At 40.0% G+C, this 14,740-nt stretch overlaps 1 protein-coding gene across 1 annotated transcript in view; it reads right to left on the reverse strand.

Moving 5' to 3' along the window:
* Positions 1-5,210: 5,210 nt before the first annotated feature.
* The window catches only part of ACADSB (acyl-CoA dehydrogenase short/branched chain), a 37,975-nt gene continuing 28,445 nt past the window's right edge, over positions 5,211-14,740 (reverse strand). The window contains exons 8-11 of the mRNA XM_050959552.1: positions 12,305-12,394; positions 10,391-10,528; positions 9,306-9,405; positions 5,211-8,573 (exon numbers count right to left, since the gene is read on the reverse strand). Coding sequence (XP_050815509.1) covers positions 8,503-8,573; positions 9,306-9,405; positions 10,391-10,528; positions 12,305-12,394 — 399 coding nt within the window. The 3' untranslated portion in view covers positions 5,211-8,502. The remainder of the gene's footprint in view (positions 8,574-9,305; positions 9,406-10,390; positions 10,529-12,304; positions 12,395-14,740) is intronic.

The following is a 14,740-nucleotide window of genomic DNA, read 5'->3' on the forward strand; positions in this document are numbered from 1 at the left end:
AGCCTAATATTACATCTGTTATCAAATAGCAAAGTCCCGAGTCAGACATACAGTCATATTAAGCATTTTTATACAGTATAATTTTAGAATTGGCACATTTCTATTGAAATAGATATTCCGATTCCTTTTTCCTATCTATGCTAGCCTGAAACTTCATGTTAGCTTGGCACTGAGCTTCAAAATATTGTGTGCAGTGTTGTTTAGCCACATTGGTCCGTGGATATTGGTGAGACAGGGCGGGTGAGGTAATGTCTTTTATTAGGCCAACTTCCAATGGAGAAAGAGAGAAGCTTTTGAGCTACACAGAGGTCTGCTTCAGGTCTGGAAAAGGTACTCAGGGTTTGTCTAATGCTGCTACGACGCTGTAGTGCTTAGGGCATGTCTACACATACAGCAGAGCAGCCAGAGTCAGCCTGAGGAAAAATGCTGCCCTAGGTGAACTTGTATTTTGGCGCCCAAGGCCCCTGGTCCATATAGGCTCCCCACCCCCACTTCGCCCCAACCCCTGCACTCCCCCCTTTCACCCGTAACCCCTGCATCCCCATCCTGCGCTGTGTGGGGAAACTGACCTGAACTCATGGAGCAGCTGCTCATACCCCCCCACCCCCACAGAATGCTGCTCCTCCACACACCGCTAGGGGGCTGTGAGAGGGGGAGTGAGAAGCAATGCCAGGGCTTCCTGCAACCAAGTCACTTTCCCCACTTGGTCTGCATAAGGGGAGGGCAGGAGAGCAGTAGCTCTTGATGCTCGCCTGACCACACATACATAGCACGACATAGCATTGTGCACACAAGCACTTACGTTGGTGTAACTTATGTTCCTTGGGGGGGGAAGGGAGTGGTTTGTTCACACCCGAGTGACAAATTATGCCAACATCAGCTGCAGTGTAGACATAACAAACACACTACCTACGCTGACGGGAGGACTTCTCCCATCGGTGTGGGTATTCCACCTCCTCGAGGACATTGTCAATGGGAGACAGTGCTGTTTACACCAGAGAGTAGGTCAGTATAACTACATATGGATTTTCCACATCCCTGAGCAACTTAGCTAAACTGACATAAGTTCTGTAGACCAGTCTCACAACTACATGCAAGATGCAACAGATTGTTTAGCATAAATAGTTAATACATATTCTAAGAGGCCATTCCAGGTAAAGTGGCCAATTAGCACCTCTGTAGTCACAGGACAAAAAACAGGGGTTAATGGGTTACAGATTGTTGTAATAAGCCATAAATCCAGTGTCTCTATTCAGTCCATGGTTTTTAGTGTCAAGCAAAGTTATGAATTTAAGCTCCCAGGCTTGTCTTTTGAACTCAGTGTGCAGGCTTCCTTTCAGGATGAGGACTGAAAGGTCAGATATGGAGTGATAATTTTGTAAAAATGGTTCACCCAGGGGTGATATGGTGTTTGTGTCTTATATTTCTATGTGAATTCATCTGAGTGTGCACTGATTGTCTGGTTTTCCTCCCATAGTTGGTACTGGAGCATTTAGTGCAGTGGATGAGGAATGACACATTGGGTGGGGTGTGTAGGACCCTTGGATCTTGAAAGGTGTGTTGGGGGGTAATGATTATCATAGCAGTGAAGATATGTCTACAGCTTTTGCATCTGCTGCTGTGGCAGGGTCTGATGCTGCTTTGAGTTGGTGTCCTGGTCCGTGGGGAACTTGCTTCTGATAAACTTGGTGAGATTGGGGTGTTGTTTGAAGGGCAGAAGAGAGGATTTGGGAGTTTTCTTTCAGGATGTGGTCCCCATCATGTATGGGTTGTAATTGTTTAGTTATATCCCATTTAAGTTCTAGTCACCTACCACCCCACACAACTAGGTGAGTGTGGTCAGAAGGGTGTGGTATTTCTCAGCATATTTGGGTGGCCCTTTTCATGATGTGATCTACTTCTGTGGCAGAGTGTCCGTGTTTGATGAAGGAAGTTTTAAGTATGTTAAGCTGTGTATCCCTGACACTCTCCTCAGTGCATATTCTATAGTATCTGAAGGCCTGGCTGCAGATGGTGTCTTTGGAGTGGTTACTGGATCAGGGAAGTGCGGTGATCGGGGGTGGGTGTAGGGGTGTTCTTGTATATAGTTGTCTATAGGGTTTTCATTTATGAAGCTGATCATGATATGCCAGGATGTTGATGGTGGTGTGACAGTGTTCTAGAGAAAGTTTAATGGATGGGTGGTGGTTTTTGAAGTTTTGGTGGAAATCTGAGGGAGTTTAGATAGTCTGTCCAAAGGATGAAAATATCATTGATGTATCTCAGGTATACTGGGGTGGGAGTGGGGGTGTTGTGACGCATTTGTCCAGAAATTCTTCCTCAAGTTGGCCCATCAAGAGGCTGGCATATTGGGGAGCCATCCTGAGGGATGCTGGTGTGTAGGGAGGAGACATCCATTGTGGCAAAGATGGTGTTCCGAGGGAGGCTGTTAATGCTGTAGAGTTTCTGGAAGAAGTCACCTTTGCCCTGGAAGAAGCTGGCCCCTTGTGTGGTGAATAGTTTTAGGATGATTTCTGTGTTTAGATATTCCTTCAGTAAGAATGCCATGGCCAGATATATGTCTGACTGGATTCCCTTGTTTGTGTATCTTGGGAAGCATGCAAAAGGTCAGTGGGGTGGGTTCATGGGGGATAAGGTTGTAGAGTTTCTCTTGGAATTGTTTAGGGAAGGATTTGATATTCTTAAATTCCTGAATGTATTATGGTGTGGGGTCATCTTTGAGTTCTTTATAATAGGTGGTGTCAGAGAGTTGTCAGTTGGCCTCGTTGACATAGTCATCATGGTTGAGATCTATGATGGCACTCCCTTTGTTTGCTGTTTTGATCACTATCTGGTGGTTGGATTCCAGGGACCATATAGCTGTCCTCTCAGCAGTGGAGAGGTTGTGGTGGATGTGATGTTTGTTTTGCTTTTTTTTCCTAAAGCAATCATGTAATGATCAAGTGTGTGGTTTCATCCACTGTGTGGTGCCCATTCAGATAGTGCTTTTTTCTTCTGACTGTTGATAGGGAGATGATAATTGTGGGTGGTGTCAATGACAGAATTCTTCTAGTTTTCCACAATATATCAGGTTCTGTAATTGCGCAGCAATTCAATCCCTTGGAGGCACATGGGGACTACACATGATTATACCAACATGTGGTGTACATCAGCTAGTGGAATAAATGCCCCAATAACCACCACATAGGTGAAACCAGACAATTGCTACACACTCAAACTCATACAGAAAAATAAGACAAAAACACCATATTATCCCTGGGTGAACACTTTTCACAAAACAATCACTCTATACATGACCCCTGAGGCCTCATCCTCAAAGGAAATCTTCACAACACGTTCAAAAAATGAACCTGAGAGCTTAAATTCATACCTTTGCTAAAAATCATGGTCGTAATAAAGCCACCATTGTAATATGTCATAAATCTAATCTGTAACTCGCCACTTCACCTTGACTGGTTAGTTCCTCTCTGCAACAAAAGTAAACAGGACTTAGTTATTTAAATAGAATTAAGAAGTAAGCACCCTGGTGGGCCGGGCCAGTTTGTTTACCTGCTGCGTCCACAGCTTTGGCCGATCGCGGCTCCCACTGGCCGTGGTTCGCCGCTCCAGGCCAATGGGGGCTGCAGGAAGCGGCACGGGCCGAGAGATGTGCTGGCCACGGTTTCCCCCCCACCCCCATTGGCCTGGAGCAACAAACTGTGGCCAGTGGGAGCCGTGATCAGCCAAACTTGTGGACGTGGCAGGTAAAAAAACTGGCTCGGCCCGTCAGGGGGCTTACCTTGGCAAGCTGTGTGCCAGAGACTGCCAACCCCTGGATTAAGGCATAAACTTGTGAAAAACTAAACAGTAAATATTCATAAATTTGTATATAATGTTTGAATGAACTATTAGAGTTAGCACTATGTTTGTCTCAATATAATCTGGAGAGTTCATGAATAGGCTTTACAATACTGGAAACAAGGTCTGTGGTTAGTCATTTACCTTTTGTAAATCCTCCACCCCAGCATGCACACACTTGTAAACTAGGCACACAATATTAATATTTCATGACATGTTAGACAAACTCAATATAGTCATGGACCTCTGCCATGCCACATCACCTTACTAAATCCAATATAAGGAATTAATCCTATGAGAGAACTACACAACTCCATCTCTGTAAAATGCTCTGCAGCTACTGTACTTAACCTGATAGATGGGGGAAATGTTACATAATACTTAAGTTATAGAACACTTGAGACTTCTCATAAGCATCTTAAAAAATACACACTTGTCCCCTTCAATTCTTACTCTTACTGACACTTGATGTATGTCTGCTTCAGTTATTCATATCTGACGAATGAAGAAACGGGATCAAAGCTGAGAACTTCTGGGTATTTGCGCTGGTTATTAAATTCAACTTTTTTTCATGAAAAGAATACCAGATTAATATAGCAAATATGCCCTGGATTTGAATAAATACATACAAACTGAAGAAATATTTTAACAGATAAAGTCAAAAAGCCATAGTTAGCTGCTGTAAAACCAGATATTCCATATCTGGAACATCATCATGAGGTGACAGGTTTAATAGCTATGATATCAGTTGAAGTAGAACTTTAACCAAAGGACTGCAATATGAATATTTTATATGTATTTTACACTGTAACTAGAAAAACTATAACAGTCAATATCCTACCACTGAACAATGAGCTCTTCTGTACGAGCAATTTTCCTAGAAAATACATACATCAGAAAAATAAAAGTTAAGCTTTGCACTTCTACTGTATCGTCCAACTGAGAATATCAAAGCCACACTTTCTCAATGCACAATTGATTACTACAGTACATTCTCAAGCCCCTTATTCATTTAAATGTAATATTATTCAAATAATGGGGCTTCTACTTTAACTAGATTATTCCACAATCTGACAGAATTTACTGGTGTAACTTTTCATCATATCAAACCAATTTTTCCTTTTCTTAATTTCATTTCAATACTCTCTTGCGGCACCTCTTGGACAGAATTAAAAACTATCTAGGTATTTTAAACACATCCAGATCAGGTAGCTGAATGCCAGTTCTTTCTATTTGGTGATCAGACTCTACACATACTTGTAAATTGTTCAGTAATTATTTGGTCACGTTAAAGACACCATCTATATTCAGAGCAAGTTTCTTTTAAAAATTAATTACTTCGTATTTCACATCAGATTCCTTTAAGACAGTGGTTCCATTTGAAATTATTTATTTTTGTTCCTTTTTGTGAAGTTCAAAAAGTCATTTTGCAGAAGCAGTACAGAATCTTGACATTTGAAGAAAAATATGATTGAAAACAAGAGCACAGAACACATCATATAAAATAAGTATTTGAATATTTTTCCATGTAGATACCATACCCTAAACCTGATATCTGCCTCAGACCTTTAACAAGAATGAGTAATTAGTGCACAAAAATCTGACCAAATTTTTTCTACTTAGCCTCAATAAAAAAAATTACAGGTTTAATACTTCTGATACCTTATTAAAAACGAGTTTGTTAGAGACTCTAGAACAGATACAAAATATAGGTGCTATATTTGAAGAAATACAGGCACTTTTAAAAAGACAACCTCCATATTTGTTTTTAATCTATGAAAGCACCGGTGCAACATTCCTGTCATTGAAAATGTGATTTCAGTCCAGTTGTTGAGCTGGGTTGACTGAAGACACAAGGGGGGAATTCATAGGAGCACGGAAGCCATTTTACAACAGCATAACAAAGCTAAAAAGCAGCTGTAAGTCCCATCCTCAGGACAGCAGACTTCCCTGACAGGTACAAAGACAACTCTGCAACGTATCAAGATAGTCCCAGTTCAGGAGACGTGAGGGCCAATCCTATGCCCAGGTTATTTTGCAGTGCTAACAGCAGAGCTAATGCAGAGGCACAACTTGGGGAAGTCCTGAGGAGTTGCCCTAACCTGGACTGGGGGTCAACTCAGTTCCCCGAAGACCCAGGCAAGAAAGCACAACCACTCAGTTGCTACACCAGAGTCTGCACTGGTGCAGCAGTGGAATCTAACTGAAGGAAATTAAATAATTTGGCCCAACACCACACAGTCTGTTTCTTGGGAGACTAGTGTTTAGGATGGCGCTACGTAATTTTTTACAGCAGCAAAGGCTGCAATGGCATCTTGCCAGAAACTCAATAGCTACAATTAATTTGCACACAAATTTGTTTAGATCTTTATAGATAAACACTAAATAAATGTGTATTTCTCTTGGAAAGTGCTCTGTACTTGTATAACTGCACACAGCACTTTAGACAAACATGTTTTGTGTCTCAGTGTTAATGGAAAGACTGGCACCAATTCTCTGAAATCAACTACCCGATGGCTAGTTGTATTTTCAAGATGACCGCACGGATTACAGAAGGCAGATCTGAGGCTGTTAGGCACATTGCAATATTCTGATTTTTCCAAATCACTTTAAGCAGATCTTTACCAATATGACATACTTCCAGAGAGGCCATACAAGAGTAGCCCTCTTACACAGCCCTTGATATCTGTCCCAAAGCAAGCCTTAATAGAAATTCATTATTTTCCTCACAAAATTTGGATCTAGACACTGAGGGGCTTGCCTTTACCACACTGGTAGCTTCAGTTACTCCTGTCAACATACAAATCTCTAGCTCAAATTCAGTGGCGCTTTAAACTTCAACTCGCTGGCCCATCAGGGAGTGTAGGTTGAAGCTGGAACACTGCTGATGCTGAAGCTAGTAATACAGTGGGGATGCAGCTATAGGCTGCAGTTCACCATGTTAGCACAACTCTTCAGTTGCTAAGCCAATCAATCTGTATAGCTCAAGTGTTTCACAGTGTGGATACTCTTGCTCAAGCTAGACTAACTGGAGTGGGGTAACTTGAGCTAACTGTTGCAGTTAAGATAAGCCCTAAAATAATCACTTCTGGTTGAACTTTACCCTCAGCTTCTTTTAGTTTAGCTGGAAGTACGTCTGCAAACAACTTGAAATTTGTTTCTCTTGAAAGTCACCAAGCCACTGATCAAATGAATCTCGAAACTTCTTATTCCTTTCAGCAAAGGGACAACTGTCACCCTAATTTAAGCATTTGTTGGAAAAGTCACTCCACTAACACAGTCACATTAAAGCTGAAGCTGCAACCACCATAAAGGGAGGAATGGTGCAGGGTTGAAGCACAAGTCTTGTGATGATGACGCCCCAAATTCTAATCCCTACTGTGATTCCCTTGGTGGCCTTGGGCAAGTCACAAAAGTGACCTACAAATAACTTTTGCAAAAATGGCACTCTGCTTTTTGCTTCTTTATGATGTAAAACAAGCAGACTTCTGCATGATCACAAATATCAAGAATGTTAAGTCTAGTCTTCTGTAGTACTGGTGATGTATCTCTTAGGACTCTCAGACTATGTATATCATGAACTCTAGTATTTTCATGGAAGAAGCAATGGTTCTGAATCTTTAACAAAAACATCCTTTTTTCAAAATATTTTGTAGTTGGTGGAATTAAATGGGTAAAAAACCCAAAGAATTAAAAGCAGTGATTAAACATTCCTCCCCTTTTAGTTGCTAAGCTTTCAGTCACTTGGGTCTTGTGCTTAGTTTTACTGATTCTCTAGACGCTAACGAGTCTTTTAGTGCAAGCAAGATCTGTGTCTAATGTAAAAAGCAGCAGACCAAAAAATATATAAAAATATATATATAAAGGCTGAAAAAGCCTGAATTTATAAAGAAGAGAAAAGATACAAACTTTTCTCTTTTGCAGAATACCTTTAATTTCCATTGAGTTTCCCCATCTAAGAGCCATTCCCCCTCACAGGGAGGTCGTGAGGATTAATGTTTGTCAAATGCTTTGAACAGGGAAACTACTATGAGTAATAAGAAAACTATAATGCTTAACAATTAGCTTATGTCATTGTCATTTTGCAGAACTACCAAGTTTCTCTTAATCTGACATATATATGGGGTGGAAGACAGCTATTAGCCACCTTTCAAGATCCCCAATCCAGGGACTGCCAGGGGTCAAACTGCCAGATATAATTTAGAATAGGCTAAAATGGCTCTAAGTTACCTCCACTGTAGCAGCCCCATAGGAATCGCTCACCAGACAAAGGTAGCAAGGACGGCTGAACTTTCTAAGTCTACCCATTCTCACCACACCAAATGGCATATAGCTGGCTTTACACCAGCCAATGATACCTCTGCCCTAGGGGAATCAGCTTCCTCTTCAGACAGCTTTGTGCCCTTCTGTGCCAGTAGAGCAGGTTGAGAATTTCTCTCCTGTTTGTTTACGTTTGTCAATCTGTACAATCTGAAACAACTCAATCACGTTAATCATTGCACTGTTTTAGAAGTGTTTTAGGGATAAAATTCCATGATTAGGGTTTTTTTAAAAAAAAAAAAACAGACACATACAATTTGGAATAAATATGTAACCCTTGATTTCACCAATGAGGCATGCTGATTCTAAATTTCAGTGTGAACAGTCACAACGTCCTTGTGGTTTTCAGTATTCTTGACCTATACATTTTGCAATTGTACTCAGCTGGATATTTGAAGTTCCTTCATATATTGCACCTGAAACAAACCAAAGGAAATAAAACTGAACTAAGCATATTAACAGTAATTTAAATCCTTGTTCTAAAGATCCAATTAGAGCTCTAAGACAATATAGCAAAAATTCATATTAACAACTAGAAGCAGAGCTGATATTCACATAATATTACAATTTTTTACATTTGACATTCTTGTTGGTATATAATATCAATAGCTGACTTATTTTGGGGGATAAGAAATTTCCCTGAACAGCAATTCCCACATTTCAAGTCAAATTTTAAAGTATTTACAGTTGACATCAGCCATTAAACCAGAAGTCTGTCTAAAACTGTCAAAACTATCAAAGTGACTTAGTATGGGACTTAGAACTGTAAGTGGCAAAGTATCTTTTGAAAGTGAGACTTGTATGCCTAAGTCACTTTGACACTTCTTAACCCAAACTCTCTCCTCCCACTTGCGGTTTCAATTTTATTTTTAAGTACCTTTGATTCATTTGCACTGAAATTTGGATTGAACACTAATATTCACACTAAAGCAGTACACACACTTTTTTTTTTTTAAAAACACAGAATTAAATATGATAGACTGGCTCATATACCTAGATATTTCTGACCCTTATGAGTGTCATATCTCAGCATTTATTTGCTGAAAGGAAAATCTCTCTGACAAATTGGTATCCAGATAATTGAAACACAAACGTGAAACAATACCAAACCCAAGTATATTAGATATTCATAAGAAATTGCTGCTTACCAATTTTGCAGTCTCTGTAGTATTTTTCAATTGGATAATCTTTCGTGAATCCAACTCCACCCATCCACTCAATACATTTACTAGTTGTCAGTGCTGCAACCTAAGAAAAATTAGATTCACAATTACCATCCCAGGACACACCTTTGCCAAGAAGTCAGTCAGTGTCATTTGTTCCGTCTAATTTCAGAAAAGCAAAGCAATAATTAAAGCAGCAATTGGAGGGAAAAGGAAAGAATGGAAATTTTAGCCACCTATCTTGTGCAAACTTTGTCTGAGTGTTGTTTGTGCACCAATATAAGGTTCATTGCCACTTCACCAACCTGATGACATGAAGAAGTCAGAACAGTTATTTGCAATAATCTCTTCCTTACCAAGAAAGAGACTTTGGCCTAGTCTGCGCTGTAGCTGAAGTCAACATATCTTATTTTGACTTACCTCCCATTCTCATGGTACAGGATCGACAGCTGCGGCTCCCCCTGTTGACTCCGCTGCCACCGCTTGCCCGGTGGTGTTCCGGAGTCGACAGGAGCGCATTCAGGGATCGATATATCGCGTTTAGATGAGACACAATATATCGATCCCCGATAAATCGATTGCTACCCGGCGATCTGGCGGGTAGTCTGGACATACCCCTAAATTGCTATATTGGCAAGTGAAAAGGAAGGTGATTCTATGCCCATAGACATTTTTGGATCTTACATGCTGGACTATCATTATGACTGGGAGAGACATTCTTGACCAGAGATTAATTCCCCCCTACCTTACCACAGCAGTAAATCCTGAGCATCTCCTTGTGGGTGATTGCTAGTATTTGAAATTTTATTGAGTGGATAAATAATACTACACTTCCATTCTTTAATTCTGCTGTTTGAGATTTTTTTGTATTTTATTTAAGGGGGTTATACTGTTTATCCCTGAGTTGTCCTACTTTCATCCCATCTGAAAACTGCATGTTGGAAACAAGAGAAAACTATGCTCAATTTACAAAAACACTCAAGTTATTAAAAAGCAGATTTAGCAAAAATATGGCTTTAAAACTAACAGCAAGTGAACTAAGCATACCAAATAAAGCACATTTTGGTTACCTCTGCAGCATAATACTTGGCCATGCTTGCCTCTTTTCTGAATGGCCTTCCTGCTTCTACGAGTCGGGCTGCATTATAGGTCAGCAACCTTGCAGCTTCCAGCTGGGTGGCCACTTGAGCTATCTGATGTTGCATTCCCTATAATAAGCAGGCCTGACGTTAGACAGAGTTTACAACACATCTAATATCCTTAAAAGCATTATCCAGCTGCCTAACTTCAATATGCAGCAAAATGTGTATTGCTTTTCAAAGATTTAAACCTACATTCTGAAATAAAATATGATTACACATGGATTAGTAAAATGTCGTCCCTTCCCACCTCCTTTTGGCACTATCAGAAGTGGTGAGACTATCTGGGCCAGCAGGAGAAAGAAAAGTCTGGGCCCCTTGAAAAATTGCACCTGCCTTTTTTCTTCCCTTCCTCCTGGATGCTCAGCTTCATGTGGCTGAGGACGGAGAGCTCCTTAGCTGATTGGCCGGATAGAAGGTTGCACTATAAAGCTATTGGCTCCTGGGTACTCAAGAGTGGACTGATAAGCTTTTTTCCCTGCCCGGACCTCATTCTGCATCCTGATCAAAACTTCCCTTCCCTCACAATCGGAGAAGAACTGGATTTTGGGGTCTTGCTGTGGGCATCACACTAACAGACTTTTTGGGGCTGGAAATGAATACTTCTCTCACTGCCTGATTGATCTGAGCATTCGCTCCCGCCTCTCCTCTCCCCGCCCCCACCCCCAGCCAACCTTCCTCACAGCAACACAGGGACCCAATGGGCACATTAAGTTGTAAAATTTGTTACAACTTGGTAAGCTGAAGTCTAAATATTAAGTTGAAGTGAACTCAAGTGCCTAGTATTAAATAAGGATATTGATACAATAAGCATCACAGAAACTTGGTGGACCAATGATAATCAATGGGACACAGTAATATCAGGATACAAACTGAAGAGGAAGAAGAGTAGCTCGTGCTGGTGGGAGAGTGGCACTATATATGCAAGAAAGCATAAAGTCAAATATAAGCAAACTGTACTATAGAATCTCTATAGATGGAAATTCCATGAATAATAAGAGTATAGCAGTAGGAATATACTACAGACCACCTGATCCAGCTACTGATGGCGATTGTGAAATGCTCAGGGAGATTACAGAGACTACAGAAATAGAAAACCCAATAACAATGGGAGATTTCAACTATTGCCCTATTGACAGGGTACATATTGCCTCAGGACAGGATGCAAAGATAAAATTTCTAGTCACCATTAATGACTACTTGTTGGAGAAGCTAGTCTTGATTTAGTCCTAAGTAGAGCAAAGGATCTGGTCCAAGAGGTGAATATGGCTGAACCATTCATGCATCCGACGAAGTGGATATTCACCCACGAAAGCTCATGCTCCAAAACGTCTGTTAGTCTATAAGGTGCCACAGGACTCAATGCTGCTTTTACAGATCCAGACTAACACGGCTACCCCTCTGATACTTGACATTCGGTAATAGTGACTCTAATTCCATTCCCCACCTTAAGGGGATGACTTCTTCTAATGTACTTCCAATTCTGGAATAGCAGTGAATCATGCCTCTGCTGAATGAATACTTGCACTAGACACTTAAGAACATAAGAATGACCACACTGGGTCAGACCAATGGTCCATTTAGTCCAGTATCCTGTCAGGTTTTAACTAACATATAAAATAGATGCACAGACAGATACACCATTAGATCTGCAGATTGTGTATGCCAAATTAAGGCTTATCTGAATCTCTTTTCAATTTGCCATTCACAGACATTGAGAAGAGGAGACATTAAATAACACAAGGGCACTATAGTTATTCAATCAAATGACTCATTCTTCACATTTTCTATTATGATTACTACTCTTTTAAGTAGACAGCTTTTAATATATATACTGATGAATACCTGAAAATCAAATATGCTTTTCCCGAACTGGTGTCTCTCCTTCACATATGGAATAGTGTGGTCAAAACATCCCTGTGCCAATCCCAACATCTGTGAATGAACAGAGAAACAAAGATTACACTGAGTAAACAATTTGTACATTTAATGTACCCAACGGAGGTAATAATTACAGTAATTCTTTTTCTGGGCAGATGGTGTGCCTTTTTAATTTTTCGGCATTCAAGGAGATGAGCTTAGTTTTTCTCTGTAAAAAGAAATATGCTGTGTGTAGTATCAGGAATAATTAAACCAGAGATGACATAAATACAAAATATAATAAAACAATTCTAACCATAACCTTAATCGAGGTTTTACTACTGTTAAAATTCTTGTCCAAGTGAGTCATGATAAAGAGTTTGCATGAAGAATAAACCTATTCCATAACCATCTGGATGTACAATGAAGCCCTGTAAATCAAGGCAAGACATTAGCAAAAATAATGTAGTAAACTTTTTCTGTGAAATTCAGAGAAGTCAAAGGATGGCCCAAGTAATCTTTTCTAATCTCAGTATATGATTCTGTGAAAAGCCCTAATTGCTTTAGACAGGAAAATCACTGTATACCAAACAGTGAATAACTATAAATATATATACTACCTACAGAAACTCAATTCCAATCAAATTATTTTGCTGTTAGGAAGGTGCCAGATTGACAGCATAAAAAATTAGAGTACTTCATCTACAGAACTGGTACAGAGGAGGTGGCAGTAGCACAAGCTTCCTCACAATGTTCTGGAGCGACCACCTTTAGAGGACAGTTTTAGGAGACCTGATGCCTATTCAACCTTTAGCAGCTCTACTGAAGCTACCAAAAGGGCAGCCAATTGTGATGTGGATGCCTGCTTACTAGCAACTGGAGTAATAGTAACAATTAACTTCATGTAGGCTGCCCAAGAGCCATCAGACAGCAAAACTTTGAATCATCAACAATCTAGCTAGGTTGGATAAAAATTAGTGACTTAGAAATTGAAAGTATTGCAGTACAAATCCCCTGAGCCTTTGATTCCCTGAACATGCTGTCTCAAATATCTAACATGTTAGATGAACCCATTTAAATGCTAACTCCTACCTAATGATTCAAAACTGAATGTCATAGGATACAGGTACAAGTTTTTCTTTAACACCAGCTTGGACCACAAATTAAATATGAGCCAAGAATGTGATGAAGTTGCAAAAAAAAGAAAAAAAAAAGAAGCTATTATTATAGGGTGTACTGACAGGCATGTTTTACATAAGATGTGGAAGGTAATTTTTCTGCTCTACTTGGCCCTGGTGAGGCTTCAGCTGGATTATTGTGTCCAGTTTGGGCACCACATTTCAAGAAGGATAGGGATAAAGTCCAAAGGAGAGAAATAAAAATTATAAAAGATTTAGAAAACCTGACCTATGAGCAAAGGTTAAAAAATGGCCATTAGTCTTGAGAAAAAAAAAAGACAACTGAGGAGGAACCTGAGAAGTCTTCAAATATGTCAACGGCTTTTATAAACATGATGGTGATTAGTTATTCTCCATGTCCACTGAAAGCTTAATCTGCAGCAAGGGATATATGTTAGACATTAGGAAAAAAGACAGTTAAGTATTGGAATAGGTTACCAAGAGAGGTTGTGGAATCAGTCATTGGAGATTTTTAAGAACTGGTTAGACAAACACCTGTCAAGGATGGTCTAGGTATACTTCTGTCATGCCTCAGCATGGAGGGAATGGACCTCTTTAGGTTCCTTCCAGCCCTACATTTCTGTGATTTCACTGCCTTCTACTAATCCTAATAGGAGTTAAACAAGCATCAAAAACAGAATATTGTAATTGGCGAAGGTGATATATATATCTAAGGCCAGCTGTATCTGAGCATACCACACGGCTGCCACATATCATGATCCCCATTTACTATTTGGGGGAGAAACTGAAATCTCCTATAAAAAACACACTTTTAAAAACAGCATTTATGCCTGTCCCAGCTTCTGACAGACTGGTCTGAGCAAGGATGATCAAGCAAAGAATTTCAGGTCTGGATAGAAGATTAATACTCATGAAGAAAATTTTATTGCAAAGAAGATCATGAATAAAAGATCCCACAAGCCCTCATAGCTCTTCTTACAAGAGAGGGAATATTATGGAATCCATTAACAACAGTGAGACAGTATGGGTGAAATAATATCTTTCAGTGGACCAACTTCTGTTGGTGGGAGAAACAAGCTTTTGAGCTACACAAAGCTCTGCTTCTGGTATGGGAAAGGTACTCAGAGCATCACAGTTAAATAAAAGGTCGAACAGTTAGTTTAGCATAAGTAGTTAGCACATATTCTAAGGGGACATTCAAGATGAAGTGGCCCATTAACATCCCTGTAGTCACAGGACAAAAAGGGGAGTTAGTGAGTTATAGACTGTTGTAATAAGCCAT

This window comes from Gopherus flavomarginatus, chromosome 6, assembly GCF_025201925.1.
Source record: "Gopherus flavomarginatus isolate rGopFla2 chromosome 6, rGopFla2.mat.asm, whole genome shotgun sequence".
Classification (NCBI taxonomy): Eukaryota; Metazoa; Chordata; order Testudines; family Testudinidae; genus Gopherus; species Gopherus flavomarginatus.